General features: G+C 37.5%; 1 protein-coding gene across 2 annotated transcripts in view; it reads left to right on the forward strand.

Moving 5' to 3' along the window:
- UBR1 (ubiquitin protein ligase E3 component n-recognin 1) overlaps positions 1–16,446 on the forward strand; it is a 180,133-nt gene that overhangs the window by 55,505 nt on the left and 108,182 nt on the right. For both annotated transcript variants that reach the window (XM_066343754.1, XM_066343755.1), the window contains exons 7-14: positions 1,093–1,155; positions 1,391–1,514; positions 1,790–1,897; positions 2,527–2,615; positions 4,441–4,539; positions 5,826–5,983; positions 14,934–15,033; positions 15,588–15,716. In XM_066343754.1, coding sequence (XP_066199851.1) covers positions 1,093–1,155; positions 1,391–1,514; positions 1,790–1,897; positions 2,527–2,615; positions 4,441–4,539; positions 5,826–5,983; positions 14,934–15,033; positions 15,588–15,716 — 870 coding nt within the window. The remainder of the gene's footprint in view (positions 1–1,092; positions 1,156–1,390; positions 1,515–1,789; positions 1,898–2,526; positions 2,616–4,440; positions 4,540–5,825; positions 5,984–14,933; positions 15,034–15,587; positions 15,717–16,446) is intronic.

Below are 16,446 nucleotides of genomic sequence, written 5' to 3' on the forward strand. Positions count from 1 at the left end.
CTGAATGTATTTTACAAAGAGTAGTTAAGAATGTCAGCACTTTAGTCTGTGTTTTCTCTATTTATTGACTAAATAAATGCATGAATTATGAAAAGTTTATTATTTCTTTTTTTGTGTGACAGAGACAGAGAGAGAGAGACAGAGAGAGAAACAGACAGGGACAGTCAGGAAGGGAGAGAATGAGAAGCATCAATTCTTTGTTAAGGCTCCTTAGTTGTTCATTGATTGCTTTCTCATATGTGCCTTGATGTGGGGGGGGACTACAGCAGAGCAAGTGGCCCCTTGCTCAGGCCAGCGACCCCATGCTCAAGCTGGTGAGCCTACGCTCAAGCCAGATGAGCTCACACTCAAGCCAGTGACCTTGGGGTTTTGAACCTGGGTGCTCAGTGTCCCAGTTCAATGTTCTATTCTCTGTGCCACTGCCTGGTCAGGCAAAAAGTTAATTATTTTTGAGGTTTTAACATTTTATTTAAACTATTTTTACAGTAATATTTATTTATGGCTCAGCTTTTATTTAATATTCATCCAAAGCAAAATGTGTTTCTCAAGTATACAGAAGGAATATTTAGCACAATCCTGCCCTTGAGAGGAGTCTAAAATAGTAGAAGAAGCAGCATGGCATTTGTAATTAGTATTTAGTGTAGTGGTTCCAAGGCTTGTGGAAACAATATCAAGGCCACACTCTGACCCACTAGTGGACCTTCAGTGTGTTATGGAACACATACTGAGGAACTTTAAGTTCATTCATGAGAAGTATTTAAAACATATAACAGGAGTTTAGTAAACCTAAGTTAGTATTATCAGATAGAAATAGAGATACACTAACAAAAGTAAAGAACTGACATTCTTGCTAAGCGGGAAATGCAAAGTCCTAAAGTATAGAAATTCTCTTCCAGTGGTATTACAAGTTCTGAAGCTACATAAAGATGTTAAACATTTATGTTTATCTTCCAGGTATTGCCCATCTTTTGACTTTAACACAGTTGACAAATGATGGTTAATTAAGAGTTCATTAGGTCTTTGAACTATATATTACCTATTGATTGGGATTGTCATTTTGCTAACTTAATTCTCATGTTTGTCTATAATTAGGGTCGTCGGGCTGTTAAAGCAGGTGCTTTTGCTGCTTGCCAGGAAGCAAAGGAAGATATAAAGGTAATTTTCTAAATTAGGGACAAAGTGAATTTAAGAGGAATGAAGATGATAAGAACTCAAGTAAAACAACTATTTTTTAAGTGGTTTGACATACTAAGTAGAGATAGGATTGGGACATTTAGACCCGGATATTTGGAGCTGCAGGGGTTATGTAATTTCTTTTTTTCAAAGAATAGATTACTTAGTTAAAATTATTAAAACTAGTTTGTTTTTTTAATATTTCTTTTATTTGTAGAGTCATTCAGAAAATGTCTCTCAACATCCACTTCATGTAGAAGTATTACACTCTGAGGTTATGGCTCATCAGAAATTTGCTTTACGTCTTGGCTCCTGGATGAACAAAATTATGAGCTATTCAAGTAAGCATATAGTCTAATACTGGATTTTTAAAAATAGCAACAGATTTTAAAATATCATTGAGTAGAAAATAAAATTTCCTTTTAAAATACATTTTGATTAATTTTCAGAAATGTATTTCAAGTACTATAAATACTGGTTTATTCTTTGATGTTGACAGAATTATTCTTAATACCAAGTGTGGGAATATCAATGTTAATTTTTTAATGGTACAGGAAGTATACTTTTGGGAACAATATTATAAGAAAACAAATTATGTGACTTTTTTTTTTTGTAGGTGATTTTAGGCAAATCTTTTGCCAAGTATGCCTTAGAGAAGAACCTGGCTCTGAGAATCCCTGTCTCATAAGCAGGTTAATGCTTTGGGATGCAAAGCTTTATAAAGGTATGTGGATCTTTGCTTATGCTGCTTGCCATGAAGTAAAGGAAGATTATGACCTTAAAGTGGAGCTATGATCTCTTTTGTTTATTAATAACAATGATCTTGGTTTATAAGATATTATACTTTAAGGTAAGGTTAACCAATCAATATGTATTCTTCTGTATTAAAACCCAGGGATATTATCTTTTAATTATAGTATCTTTTCATTTAGCCAGGGCCAGTAAAAGCTGTATAAATATATATTCATGTAGTAGGGCCATTATTAAAACTGTGCTGATACTCATTTTAAAAATCTAAACAAAGAACAAAAAGTAAAAGGTGAGAAAGGCTAAAGAGGATGGAAAAGGGAAGAATACAGAGTAAGAACAGCTTTGAGTGTAAGAATGAAAAGGAATGGAGAAAGGTTGGGAGAGGTAGAACGAAGTAAAATAATGTAGTAAGAGGGATACAGAAAAAATGAAAAGGCTATATATATATATGTATTTTAAATTCTATCTATGAAATACTAATATAATAAATGCTACTCATATTTGAGTACTTGAGGTCTACTAGCATGTGAAATATTTGTGTAATATTCTGGAATTTTTTTGTCTTGGTGATACTGCCCCCCTTCCCCCCAAAATGATCCATAGGTGCCCGTAAGATTCTTCACGAATTGATCTTCAGCAGTTTTTTTATGGAGATGGAATACAAAAAATTCTTTGCTATGGAATTTGTAAAGGTAATTGCTCTTTATAAATAGAGATAGGAAACCATTTTAATTGAAGTAATAGAAACAAAGGGAATAATTATGAATCAAGAATTTAATTTTATGATCATTTCTTTGTTAAATGTTTTTTTATTTTCACATTTGCTAGTATGGAAACAGTCTGGGAGAAGAGGAAGGTAGAAAATGACCTATTATTTGTCTATACAAAACACATTCATTCATCCTTCTTAATCATTTGCCTGTTATTAAAATTATAATAAGAGTAGAAGTGACTAGTTGAAAGGCATAGCAGTACCTGACCAGTGGTGGTACAGTGGATAGAGCATCGACCTGGCATGCTGAAGACCCAGATTCGAAACCCCAAGCTCGCTGGTTTGAGTGCAGGCTCACCAGCTTGAGGGTGGGTTGCTGGTGTGAGCATGGAATCATCGAAGGTCGCTGGCTTGAAGCCCAAAGTCACTGGCTTTAGCAAGGGGTCACTGGCTCAGCTTGAGCTCCCCCAGTCAAGGCATGTATGGGAAGCAATCAGTAAACAACTAAAATGCCGCAACTATGACTGATGCTTCTCATCTCCCTTCCTGTGCCTCTCTCACTAAAAAAAAATAAGGAAAAGCATAGCGGAAAAAGGAACATATATGAATAACGCTAAAGGGTGGCTGGAATTAAATGACACAGAAACGAATTTGCAAGTGTTATACTTAACGATTGAGGCTAAAATATAAAGGTTAAACTTAGAGTTTTTTTAATGTTGTTTTATTGATCTATTGTCTATCCTTTTCATTGTTAAATACATTTTTTGTCTATCCCTAAAGTGAAATTACAAGGTGATACAAAACAGGGACTTCTTTGAATCTTCTGTTTTGCCTTATACAAGATATCCAATAAATACTTGTTGGCTTCCTCTGATTTTGAGTTGCAGGCAGTTCTCTAAAACTTAAGTCAGGAAGTGGTAGGTCCCAGGATAGAATCGGAAGCAGAGTGAAATAATGATTGTCAAAAGCGGATGATGCTGTAGGGTAAGATCCCTCACTCCCTGGATTTTAGAAGTAGATTGTTAAAGTAACTAAGACATTTGGTTTCTTGAAAGATGATGCCAGCTCAGATTTTCAAATCCATTGTTTTAAAACTCTTTAGAGATATGATATTGGACCATATGTGTGATCTGAAATGAAATTTTTTTTCTTAAAAAAATCAATTCTCCTTACTAAAATAGTATCTTTTTATATGCAATGGTTACCTTTTAAACTTTGTGGGAATTCTTGTGGATAAATTAAATATACAGGTCAAGGGTCTCAGTATATTTGATACATGACTGAATGTATTATTATTTTTTTGTTCTTCTAATATATCAGGTTTTATTTTCAATTGGTACTCACCAGTGTGGATAAGAAGTTATGTACAGCCAGCTTCTGTTTAAGGCTGGATTGAATCTGATTGGTTGGTTTTCTGAATCATATCAGTTTATAAATACTTGGAATATAGCCCATGCATGCCCTATGCCGTTGGGGTAGAATTTGCTAACAGTTGCCCCAAATTGTGTTTGGAGAAAGGAAATGCTGCACCATCACCGTCCTCTGTGTTTTCTCACCTGTGTTTGTATGTCTTGTGCACTTTTTTTTATGGTTCTCACTCTCAACTCTGCTAGATTGGGCAGTTGAATTCATATTTGGTCTTTTGTTTATTACTCTCTTTCTAATTCTCCCCTTAAGAAAGAGGAATTATAATACTTGTTATCTTAGACATAGAAACGAATTTGCAGCAGCTGTTAAAATTGGGATTTTAAGTTTCAGTAGTTATTTTAAACTGATTCTCTATGTTTATATATTATATCTTTTAGTATTATAAACAGCTACAGAAAGAATATATCAGTGATGATCATGACAGAAGTATCTCTATAACTGCACTGTCAGTTCAGATGTTTACTGTTCCTACTCTGGTATGTATTAATACTTTCTTTGCAGTATTTCTAAGTAAAATTTGTTTTGATTTTTAAGAATTTTGCTTAATGTTGAATCAAAACAATGTCAGAATCACTATGTTAGGCTAATTTCATCTGGAAATTTGAGTAATACTTAAGTGGTATCTGCATGTGAGTAATACATTGATGGTATCCAGAGTAGGCAACTTGTGCAGTGGGAATGATGGCACTGCCATTGTCCTAAAGTCCTGATCCCTACAGGTGGAGTCCAGAACTGGTTTCTCAGTTTCAAGAATAGCTTAGGAGCAGTGCCTTTTCAATACTGAACAAATTTTTTGCTCTTTTTGTTTTGAATTATTGGTTTTGGGGGGTGGGGTAGAGAGAGGGTGGTAAGTTAAGATAAAGCAAGAGTACAGTATGACTCCAGCATTGCATTAAATATAGTTCTGCATAGACTTGGGAGGAGAGTGGAGAATTCAGCTTCCTTTTTGTACTACTTCTTTTCCTGGTTTTTTTTGTTTTTTTTTGTATTTTTCTGAAGCTGGAAACGGGGAGAGACAGTCAAACAGACTCCCGCATGCGCCCGACAGGGATCCACCCAGCACGCCCACCAGGGGCGATGCTCTGCCCACCAGGGGGCGATGCTCTGCCCCTCCGGGGCATCGCTCTGCCGCGACCAGAGCCACTCTAGCGCCTGGGGCAGAGGCCAAGGAGCCATCCCCAGCGCCCGGGCCATCTTTGCTCCAATGGAGCCTTGGCTGCGGGAGGGGAAGAGAGAGACAGAGAGGAAGGAGTGGGGGGGGGTGGAGAAGCAAATGGGCACTTCTCCTATGTGCCCTGGCCGGGAATCGAACCCGTGTCCCCCGCACGCCAGGCCGACGCTCTACCGCTGAGCCAACCGGCCAGGGCCCTTTTCCTGTTTCTTTGAGATAGTTTGGCTATTTCTGCTTTCCCATTTCAAAAGTCCAGAGAAAAGGATAGGGAAGAGACAAGGAATTGGGAGTTAGGGGGAGGTGCCACAAAAAATAATAATGTGATCAAAATTATGAAGTATATCTATGATTGTTCTACTGTTTTTCACTTTGTGATTACCAACACTATATAGATAACCTGAGTAAAGGGTTTCCAGACAGATGTTTTCTAGTTAGGAAGGAATAGAGAAGTTACTACTTTTAGAAAATATCTTTCTCAGAAATTGCTGTTCTGTGAGACTAAGTACTGTGTTTGATGCTCAGTAAATATATTAAAAATGACTTACCAACCAAATAAGTTAATACTAAGACTATTCTTGAAATATTCTGCAGGCTCGACATCTTATTGAAGAGCAGAATGTTATTTCTGTCATTACTGAAACTCTGCTAGAAGTGTTGCCTGAGTATTTGGATAGGAACAACAAATTCAACTTCCAGGGTTATAGCCAAGACAAATTGGGAAGAGTGTATGCTGTAATATGTGATCTAAAGTAAGTTGTTTGAGTTAGTATGTGAGGGTACTTATTAAACATAGTGTGCTTATTTGTTCTGCCTTATAATAAACCTCTGATTCTTTTCGTTATCTAGCATTTGCTTTATAATGATGAGACATATAAAGAATTGTTACTATCTCATGTCAATAAATGTTTTAAGTGAAAGCTTCTTACAGAGTTAAAGGCAGGTTAATAAAGAAGGTATTACCTGATCAGGTGGTGGCGCAATGGATAGCGTGTTGGACTGGGATGCAGAGCACCCAGCTTCGAAACCCCAAGGTCGCTGGCTTGAGTGTGGGCTCACCAGTTGAGCCTGGGGTCACTGGCTTGAACATGGGATCATAGACATGACCCTGTAGTTGCTGGCTTGAGCCCAAAGGTTGCTGGCTTGAAGCCTAAGGTCGCTTACTTGAGTAAGGGGTCACTCGCTCTGCTGTAGCCCCAGTCAAGGCACATATGAGAAAGCAATCAATGAACAACTAAGGTGCTGCAACAAAGAATTGATGCTTCTCATCTCTCTCCCTTCCTGTCTGTCCCTATCTGTCCCTCTCTCTGTCTCTGTCACACACACACACACACACACACACACTAAGTAAATAAATAAATAAAATAATGAAGGTACTGAGGAGTGGCTTGTTACAGGCATGTAGAGTCATTAAACGAATCTCGAATCTCCGTCGTAATTGCTGTGCCTTCCGCTCACTTTCATTCATGCTCTTTGGTTCTGTCTCTCTTGTATATAGTCTGTTCGGTCATAGTTTCAGATGATCTGGTAAATGTGAATTTCTTTTTACCTCCCCTTTTCATATATATGACAAAGTTATTCATACTCATCAGTGATTTCCTAATTTTTTTCTCTGAAGAGAGTATAGAGAATTTCCTTTTAAACTAAAGTGGGAATCATATGATAGATCTTGGGGTCATTGAACCTACAAGGAAATTTATTTTAGAAATAAATGGTGAATATCATAAATGTTATGTCAATTATTCAATAAATCATAAACTTCAAAAAAAAAATTTTAGGACTATATTAAGACAAGCCCTGGCCAGTTAGTTGGTTAAAGCCTTATCCCTAAACACCAAGGTTGCAGGTTTGATCACATATAGGAAGTGACCAATGAATGCACAACTAAATGGAACAACAAATGAATGCTTCTCTCTCTATCTCTCTCTCTCTCCTCTTTTTCCCTCCCCTTCCCTCTCTCTCCCTTCCTTTGACTCTCTAAAAATCAATCAATAAATTTTAAGAAAGAATATATTAGGACAAAATATATTTCATTTAGTTTGTTTTTTAAAATGAAGGATCCAAGGTATAATTATTGCTAGTCCCCAGGGGCAAGAAATCAAATTTTGCCCAGTTCTTCTAATGACTACGTAGGGTATAGAGATGTGGAAACAAATAGGCTTTCAAACCAACCTAGAAATAGTTTAATCTATTTGAAAAATGCATTTGAGAGATTTCTGGAAGTATGCATTATTAGGTCTTTGATATTACTGAGGAAAATGCTTCCATACCTTTTTAAATTCCTCAATTTCTAAATATGATTCGATGTATAAATCTTCTTTAAAGTTCAGTAAATTGCCTGACCTGTGGTGGTGCAGTGGGATAAAGCGTCCAACTGGAATTCCATTGAGGTTGCTGGTTCGAAACCCTGGGCTTGCCTAGTCAAGGCACATATGGGAGTTTATGCTTCCTGACTCTCCCCCTTCCCTTCTCTCTCTCTCTCTCTCTCTTTCTCTCTCCTCTGAAAATTGAATACTTTAAAAAAAACAAAATCTTAAAAAAATAAAAATAAAGTTTAGTAAATTATTATGTTATCAATTACATCTTCAATACAAGTAAAGATAGTGGAAGAATTCACTAATCATTTAGCCATTGTGATTCACAAATTGTGCATAAATTTCATGTTGTGCAAAACAAAAAATACACAAAAACTACAGTGGCAATGTTTTAAGTTATCAGTGTTAAATCATTGTATTCATCATTTTTTTTTTTTTTTTTCTGAAGCTGGAAACAGGGAGAGACAGTCAGACAGACTCCCGCATGCGCCCGACCGGGATCCACCCGGCACGCCCACCAGGGGCGGTGCTCTGCCCCTCAGGGGGCGATGCTCTGCCCATCCTGGGCGTCGCCATGTTGCGACCAGAGCCACTCTAGCGCCTGAGGCAGAGGCCACAGAGCCATGCCCAACGCCCGGGCCATCTTTGCTCCAATGGAGCCTTGGCTGCGGGAGGGGAAGAGAGAGACAGAGAGGAAAGCGCAGCGGAGGGGTGGAGAAGCAAATGGGCGCTTCTCCTATGTGCCCTGGCCGGGAATCGAACCCGGGTCCTCCGCACGCTAGGCCGACGCTCTACCGCTGAGCCAACTGGCCAGGGCGTATTCATCATTTTTTAAAATTTGTTTTTAAATTTTTTTATTGAATTTATCAGGGTGACATTAATCAAATTATATAGGTTTCAGGTGTACCACTGTATAATACATCATCTGTACATTGTATTGTGTGTTCACCACCCCAAGTCAAGTCTCCTTCCATCACCATTTATTTCCCTCTACCCTCTTTTATCTCCCACCACCCCCCTTTCTCTCTTGTAATCCATATACTGTTGTCTGTGTCTGTGAGGGTTTTCTTTCCTTTTTATTATTTTTTTTGCTTGATCCATTCATCCTTTTTCACCCAGCCCTCCAGCCTTCATCTTTTCTAACAGCTGTCAGTCTGTTCTCCGTATCTGTGAGTCTGTTTCTATTTTGTTTGTGTATTCTGTTCAATGTATTCATCATTTTTTGGTCTACTATGCGGAAGAAATGTCTTTTACTCTGGCTCTCATTACTGTGAAATACTTTTATAACTAAGTTATTTTTATATCCAGAGAAGTGATGTTTAATCACATTATTGTTTTATCATATTTTATGAATCTCTAACTATAGTTATTCTTTATGGTGAATAACTTATAATCAGTACATCCCTAGATGCTTATCCATATGGTAAAACTTTAGGAGACCCTGATTTGGAAGGTAGCATTAAAGTTTTCCCACTCTTCTGATGCTTACAACTTCTTTCCTACATCACTACCTGAATAGAGACAAGGGGAAGGGAAGATGAACACATTTTGAGCATTTGTTCAACAGATACTGTGCTAGGCTTCTCATGTAATTCACTCTAACAAGAGTGCTCTGTTATATTTTAGTAACTGTTTTGTTAAGGAGCTTAACTTATTTCACCTTATTCTTGCAGCATTCTCATAAGGTAGGTGATATAATCTTTATTTGTAGATTATAATTATTTACCTAAGGTCACAAAGCTAGTAAATGACAGAACTTGGATTTGAGCCTAGCACTATGTACTGTAAAACTCAAGTTCTTTTCACTACACCTTGCAGCCTCACAAAATAAATATCAACAAAACTTTCTCTGAAGCCTAGCCTAAAACACCAATCAGATATCCAGTGGTAGTCAGCCTGGTCCCTACCACCCACTAGTGGGCGTTCCAGCTTTCATGGTGGGCGGTAGCAGAGCAACCAAACGGCACCACAATTACAAACTAATGGACTAACTGTTGACCAGTCAAGATCAGGACAGTGGTCAGACTCTGTTACAGGGCATTTGTATTGGGACCACACCCCACCTCTTTCGCGACCACCTGCCCTGCATCCTCGAGCGGCCATGTACCTGACCCCAGGTTCACACCCGCCACCCAATCCGGCGGGCAGTTTATGACCGCTACTGTCGCCCAAAAACTAGCAGTTCATCGTTTTATTACCCTGTAAACATAAATTCAGCGGTGGTGGATATGAAAACCTATGGCAAAATTAAAACATGCCGGTCTTATATCCAAATATGTGGAAAATGGTATTCAGTTTATTGATACCTTTCCCTGCCTCATATCTTGTAAAATCAGGATTTCGTGTTGTTAATCATATTATGACAAAAGAATGAAACCGCCTGAATATTTCCAAAAGGGGAGAACTTCGTTTGTTCCTCACAAAAATTGAACCGGATATTCAATATTTAGTTTCCCAGCATCAGCCTCAAGGATCCCACTAATAATTCAATTAACTAATGTAAGTTCTATGTATGCAAAGTATAAATAAAAAGGTAGATTTAACTATAGTAAGTTGTTTTATAAAGATTTATTTTGCCAAAGTTAGCGAAAATTCGACATAAAGCACTTAGTACTTGGTAAATAATTATTATATGCTTTAACTTGCTGTAACTCTGCTTTATAAATTTATAAAGTAAAGTTACTTCCCTACTTTATAAATCACCATTACTGTGGAACCGGTGGGCAGTTAGAAAATTTTACTACTAACAGAGATACAAAAGTGGGCGATAGGTATAAAAAGGTTGACTACCCCTGAATTCCCTTCATTTACAAATAATTATTGAGCTCCATTTTCTCAGTCATTCGTGGTAGATATTTTGCAGTCATATCTTATTTTTTACTCTTTTTCCATATACTTATTTATTTATTTAAAAAAAATTTTTTTATACAGGGACAGAGATAGAGTCAGAGAGAGGAATAGATGCCAGATGAGCCTGCTCTCAAGCTGGCGACCTCGGGGTCTTGAACCTGGGTCCTCCGCATTCCAGTCCGACGCTCTATCTTCTGCGCCACTGCCTGGTCAGGCCCATATACTTATTTATTCACCACTTCTTCCTGAAACACAGCTTTTAAATCAGTTAGAAATAGCCAGAAATTCTTTAATGTCTTCTAATGGTTTCCAGAATAAAGTCTTAATTCTTCTGGAATTTGTAGTTCACCATAGTCTCACCTTATCTGCTATTTAATATAACTGTAGCTCAGCTTTTAATAATTTTGTTGGTACTAATAGAAGCTCTTTTAGTCTGCCTCAGGAAATTTTCATTCTTTCAAACCAATGCATTCTAACCTTTGAGTAGCCCTTTCCAGTTGTTAAAAGTTTGGTATTTAGCCTGACCAGTTGGTGGCGCAGTGGATAGAGCATCGGACTGGGATGCGGAAGGACCCAGGTTCGAGACCCCGAGGTCACCAGCTTGAGCGCGGGCTCATCTGGCTTGAGCAAAGAGCTCACCAGCTTGGACCCAAGGTCGCTGGCTCCAGCAGGGGGTTACTCGGTCTGCTGAAGGCCCACGGTCAAGGCACATGTGAGAAAGCAATCAATGAACAACTAAGAAGTCGCAACGCACAACGAGAAACTGATGATTGATGCTTCTCATCTCTCTCCATTCCTGTCTGTCTGTCCCTGTCTATCTCTGCCTCTGTAAAAAAAAAAAAAAAAAAAAAAAGTTTGGTATTTCATACTGAACTCTGTTTCTGTAGCTTACATTCTGTAGTTCTGTGTTTCCTTTTGTGCATTCAGAACAACTTCAATTCTCATTTAACTTGAAGACAGCAGGCATATCTGCCAAGTTTTCACTAGGTTAAGTTGCATTAGTTTCTTTTACTATATTCATTTCATATTTAAAATTCCTTCTAAATTACTGTCCTGTTTTAGTTGAATGTACACCAGTTAAGGTACATGTCAAGAAATGAGTAAAGATCTTCGCTATTGTGAACAATGCTGCCATAAACATGGGGGTGCATTTCTTCTTTTGGAACAGTGCTATGGTGTTCTTGGGGTATATTCCTAAAAGTGGGATAGCTGGGTCAAAAGGCAGTTCAATTTTTAATATTTTGAGGAATGTCCATACTGTTTTCCACAGTGGCTGCACCAGTCTGCATTCCCACCAGCAGTGCAGGAGGGTTCCCTTTTCTCCATATCCTCGCCAGCACTTATTCTGTGTTGTTTTGTTGATGAGTGCCATTCTGACTGGTGTGAGGTGATATCTCATTGTGGTTTTAATTTGCATTTCTCTAATGATTAGTGATGTTGAGCATTTTTTCATATGCCTATTGGCCATCTGTATGTCCTCTTTGGAGAAGTGTCTATTCATTTCCAAGTGTCTGTCAGTGGATGAGTGGATTAAAAAGCCTTGGTACATATATACTTTGGAATACTACTGAGCCATAAGAAATGATGACATCGGATCATTTACAATAACACGGATGGACCTTGATAACATTATACGTAGTGAAATAAGTAAATCAGAAAAAACTAAGAACTATATGAATCCATACATAGATGGGACATAAAAATGAGACTCAGAGACATGGACAAGAATGTGATGGTAACGGGGGTGGGGGGGTGGGGGGGGGACTGGGGAGGGGGCGAAGAAGAAGAGAGGGGGTAGGCGTAGGGGGAGGGGCACAAAGAAAACCAGATAGAAGGTGATGGAAGACAATTTGACTTTGGGTGAGGGGTATGCAACATAATCAAATGTAAAAATAATCTGGTGATGTTTTCTCTGAACATATGTACCCTGATTTATCTATGTCACTGCATTAAAATTAATAAAAATAAAATTAAAAAAAAGAAAAGAAATGAGTACAGTACTCTGGGTTCTGCCTAGAAAAAGGAAAGGATTATTATACAGTGATCATTTTATGTAATAAACCTCTATTTTAGTTTCATTTGCATTCACTCTATGGAAGGTATTGTTGGGATACTTTGTTTCTCACTTGCCAATTCAGTGTAGAAATGAAACTTAGAGAAGAGACTCTGGTTCTATTAAGTGAGTATTATCCTTTCCCTTCCTATTTCTGGAAAGGATAGCAGATTCTCAAACCAAAGCACTCCCTTTCTTATTCTGTCCTTACTATTCTTCTTCTTCTACTGCTTTTGCCACCTATTTTTATCTACATACTCCTTTTCTTTTCCTTTCTTTCATTATTCTTTTCTCTTTACTTATCCCTTACATCTTCTCTTCTTGATAGGTCTGCTGCAGTGAGTGGTCAGGCATGAGCTATGTGAGGTTACTAAAAACTAAATACAAATTCTCTAGAACAGCACTTCCCAAATTTTAATATGGATGCAAATCCTTTGGGCAGCTATTTAAAATGCAGATTATTGGTCAGTAGGTCTGACTAGAGCCTAATAGGGTGCATTTCTAAAGAACATTCAGGTAGTGCTGATGCTTCTGGTTTGGGTACTATACTTTGAATAAAGTGCTCTAGAGCAAACTTTGATAACATTTGTTCATTGTAACAGATTCTAAACTTTAGACTTTTCTACCTTTATTTTAAAAGAGAGATTTAGAAAGGTAATTAGTGTATTCCAAAGTTATTTCTTTGATAAGGTCCTGATTATATTTTTAATGTACGTCAGCATACTAGTGGCTATCTAAAGAATGGGGAAATTAATCTAAATAAAAAAATATTTTTCCTTGTTGCAAATCTTTGTTGCCTTGTCTATGTTCCTACATTATTTCCTTTGTATTTAATCTTGTTTTAACTTTTGGTGCTTAACATTGGATTGCAGTATCCAGTATACATATCTATTTTCCCCACTATAGTTAGTACCTCAAAGACAGTGTGTCTTGTTCATGTTTATGTTCCTAATTTCTGATGTTTAACTGGAATTGATTTGGATTGACTGAGTGCAAAATAATTTTTTTAATTAATTTATTTATTTATTTTTATAGAGACAGAGAGTCAAAGAGAGAGATAGGGAACAGACAGGAATGGAGAGAGATGAGAAGCATCAATCATTAGTTTTTCTTGCGACACCTTAGTTGTTCATTGATTGCTTTCTCATATGTGCCTTGACTGGGGGCCTTCAGCAGACCGAGTAACCGCTTGCTCAAGCCAGCGACCTTGGGTCCAAGCTGGTAAGCTTTGCTCAAACCAGATGAGCCCGCGCTCAAGCTGGCGACCTCAGGGTCTTGAACTTGGGTCCTCTGCATCCCAGTTCAACACTCTATCCCAGGGGTCCCCAAACTACAGCCCGCGGGCCACATGCGGCCCCCTGAGGCCATTTATCCGGCCCCCGCCGCACTTCCAGAAGGGGCACCTCTTTCATTGGTGGTCAGTGAGAGAGGAGCACATTGACCATCTCATTAGCCAAAAGCAGGCCCATAGTTCCCATTGAAATACTGGTCAGTTTGTTGATTTAAATTTACTTATTCTTTATTTTAAATATTGTATTTGTTCCCATTTTGTTTTTTTACTTTAAAATAAGATATGTGCAGTGTGCATAGGGATTTGTTCATAGTTTTTTTTTTTATAGTCCGGCCCTCCAATGGTCTGAGAGACAGTGAACTGGCCCCCTGTGTAAGAAGTTTGGGGACCCCTGCTCTATCCACTACACCACCGCCTGGTGTTGCCAAAATAATTTTTAATAATTATTTAGATTTCTTCCTGAGAAGTCATTTCATGATAAATATTGTTCTCATTGAATGTGAAACCAGTTCCATATCTCCTGATCCTCTCTCTCCCACTTCTTTTCCCCAACTGTAGTATATTGATTGTGCTTCAATCAGGTAGCAGGAATAAATAGCTCTGGAGAACCAGTGCAGAAGTTCACAAATCTTTAGTCATTATACATTGAGCAGCAACAGCAAAGTTGGTAAATCCTCTTGGACCAAACTACTATTGATATATGTGTTGCAAATTTTCTCTAATTCTTATGATTGCATGTCTTTGGGCAGGGGGAGTGTAATTTTAGTGCACAATAAGTATTTTATAGTTTACAAAATATTTTGAAATAGTTTATCTGCACCAATAGCATACATCCTACACATGCAGTTTTTACATACATTTTGAGGCTGAAGGCAATTTTCATTGGCATTTTGGGTTAAGGGTATAAGTAGTCTCAGAAAATCAATACTGTGGTTATCCAGTTGTGATAGGCTAATTTGCTTCTGGGTTCATTTAATCAGAGCTAACTTCTGAGTGAAGTTGGGATTAGCTTTGATATCTGCAACTTATGGAGCATTCACATTTTGCTGGTATAATTCTAGCTCTGCCAGAATGTCTAATGGTAAATAATTAGAATACATAATATTGATGAATCACCATTGTTTATAGCCCTGAGAACCTTAAACTATCTCAAAACAGGGAAGTGAAATAATTCTTTATCTCTTAAATTACAGGTATATCCTAATCAGCAAGCCCACAGTATGGACAGAGAAATTAAGAATGCAGTTCCTTGAAGGTTTTCGATCCTTTTTGAAGATTCTTACCTGTATGCAGGTATGATATAATTCTGTACATTAGTCAGTAAGATAAATTTATCTTTAATATTTTTAAATCAAATTTTGGTTTTATTTGAGGAAGAATATAACAAAGTAGAAATAAAGAATATAACAAAGTAGAAATAAACACTGCCCCACTGTCCTGCTTTAATAGGTCTTTCCATATACCTTAGTTAACACTGCTATTGCTGTTAATGTTATTAAATGTTTACCATGTACTGTAGTAAGCACTTTACAGGCATTATCTCTTTTTGAGCCTCATAGCAATCTTATGAGGTAGTTACTATCCCACCCCCTTTTTTTATCTCTACGGGAAGTGAAGCTTAGAAATCATTAGATCAGGGTCACACGGCTAGAAAGTGACAGAGCTAGGATTTGAATCCCTGCATTCTGACCTAGGATAATAGCCATGTTAAAAAGCTGTGCATAAAAAAAAAAAAAAAAAAAAAAAAAGCTATGCATATAATGACTGAATCCTGACAGTGTTATATTTTGCTAGTAGAAGAGTGAAAAAGAGGGACCATATGTGTATGTTAACCACTATTCTTACAGGGAATGGAAGAAATCAGAAGACAAGTTGGACAGCACATAGAAGTGGATCCTGACTGGGAGGCTGCCATTGCAATACAAATGCAATTGAAGAATATTTTACTCATGTTCCAAGAGTGGTGTGCTTGTGATGTAAGTAAAATTGTTAGTAGGAGCAGTGCCTTTTTAAGTACTCTAGTGGTTATTAATAGTATAATTTTATGTTGCCACTTCCTTGATGTAAAGTTTTATTATTTAAGTAGTTTCTTATATATTTGAACTTGTCTCAGTAAATTTAGGAGAAAAATTCAGTTTTTCACACTTAATTAGAAAATGTTCTCTCTGTAGTAGTTTCATTTAGCTGAGGAATAGAGCATCCTAGTCTATTCACTGACTAAGTTTTTCTATATCTTTTCTATTGCTCTCTTCTTTTTATCTCTTTTGTAAAACTAATGTCTCTACCTAGGCTCTTTGTCCCAACCTGTTTTTTTTTTCCTGGTATTTGCTTCCTCAGTTATCTCCTGGTATTTACCACTCTTTCACTCATCTGTCTATAAACACATAGGACTCCCCTATTAAAAACAACAAAAATAAAAGTCCCCGTACTGGTCTTTACTACCTCTGTAAAGTGTATTCTAGCTCTCTTTGTCCTCTTCTGCTCCACCACTAACAATTAGTGACAGTCATGCTCTCTTTTTTTTTAACTTATTGATTTTACAGAAAGAGGAAAGAGAGAGGGGGGAGTAAGAGGTATCTCATAGTTGCTTCACTTTAGTTGTTAGTTGATTGTTTGTTGTATGTGCCTTGACCAGGCAAGCCCAGGATTTTGAACCAGCGACCTCACCATTCCAGGTCGATGCTTTATCCACCATGCCACCATAGG

This window comes from Saccopteryx leptura, chromosome 6 (genome assembly GCF_036850995.1).
Source record: "Saccopteryx leptura isolate mSacLep1 chromosome 6, mSacLep1_pri_phased_curated, whole genome shotgun sequence".
Classification (NCBI taxonomy): domain Eukaryota; kingdom Metazoa; phylum Chordata; class Mammalia; order Chiroptera; family Emballonuridae; genus Saccopteryx; species Saccopteryx leptura.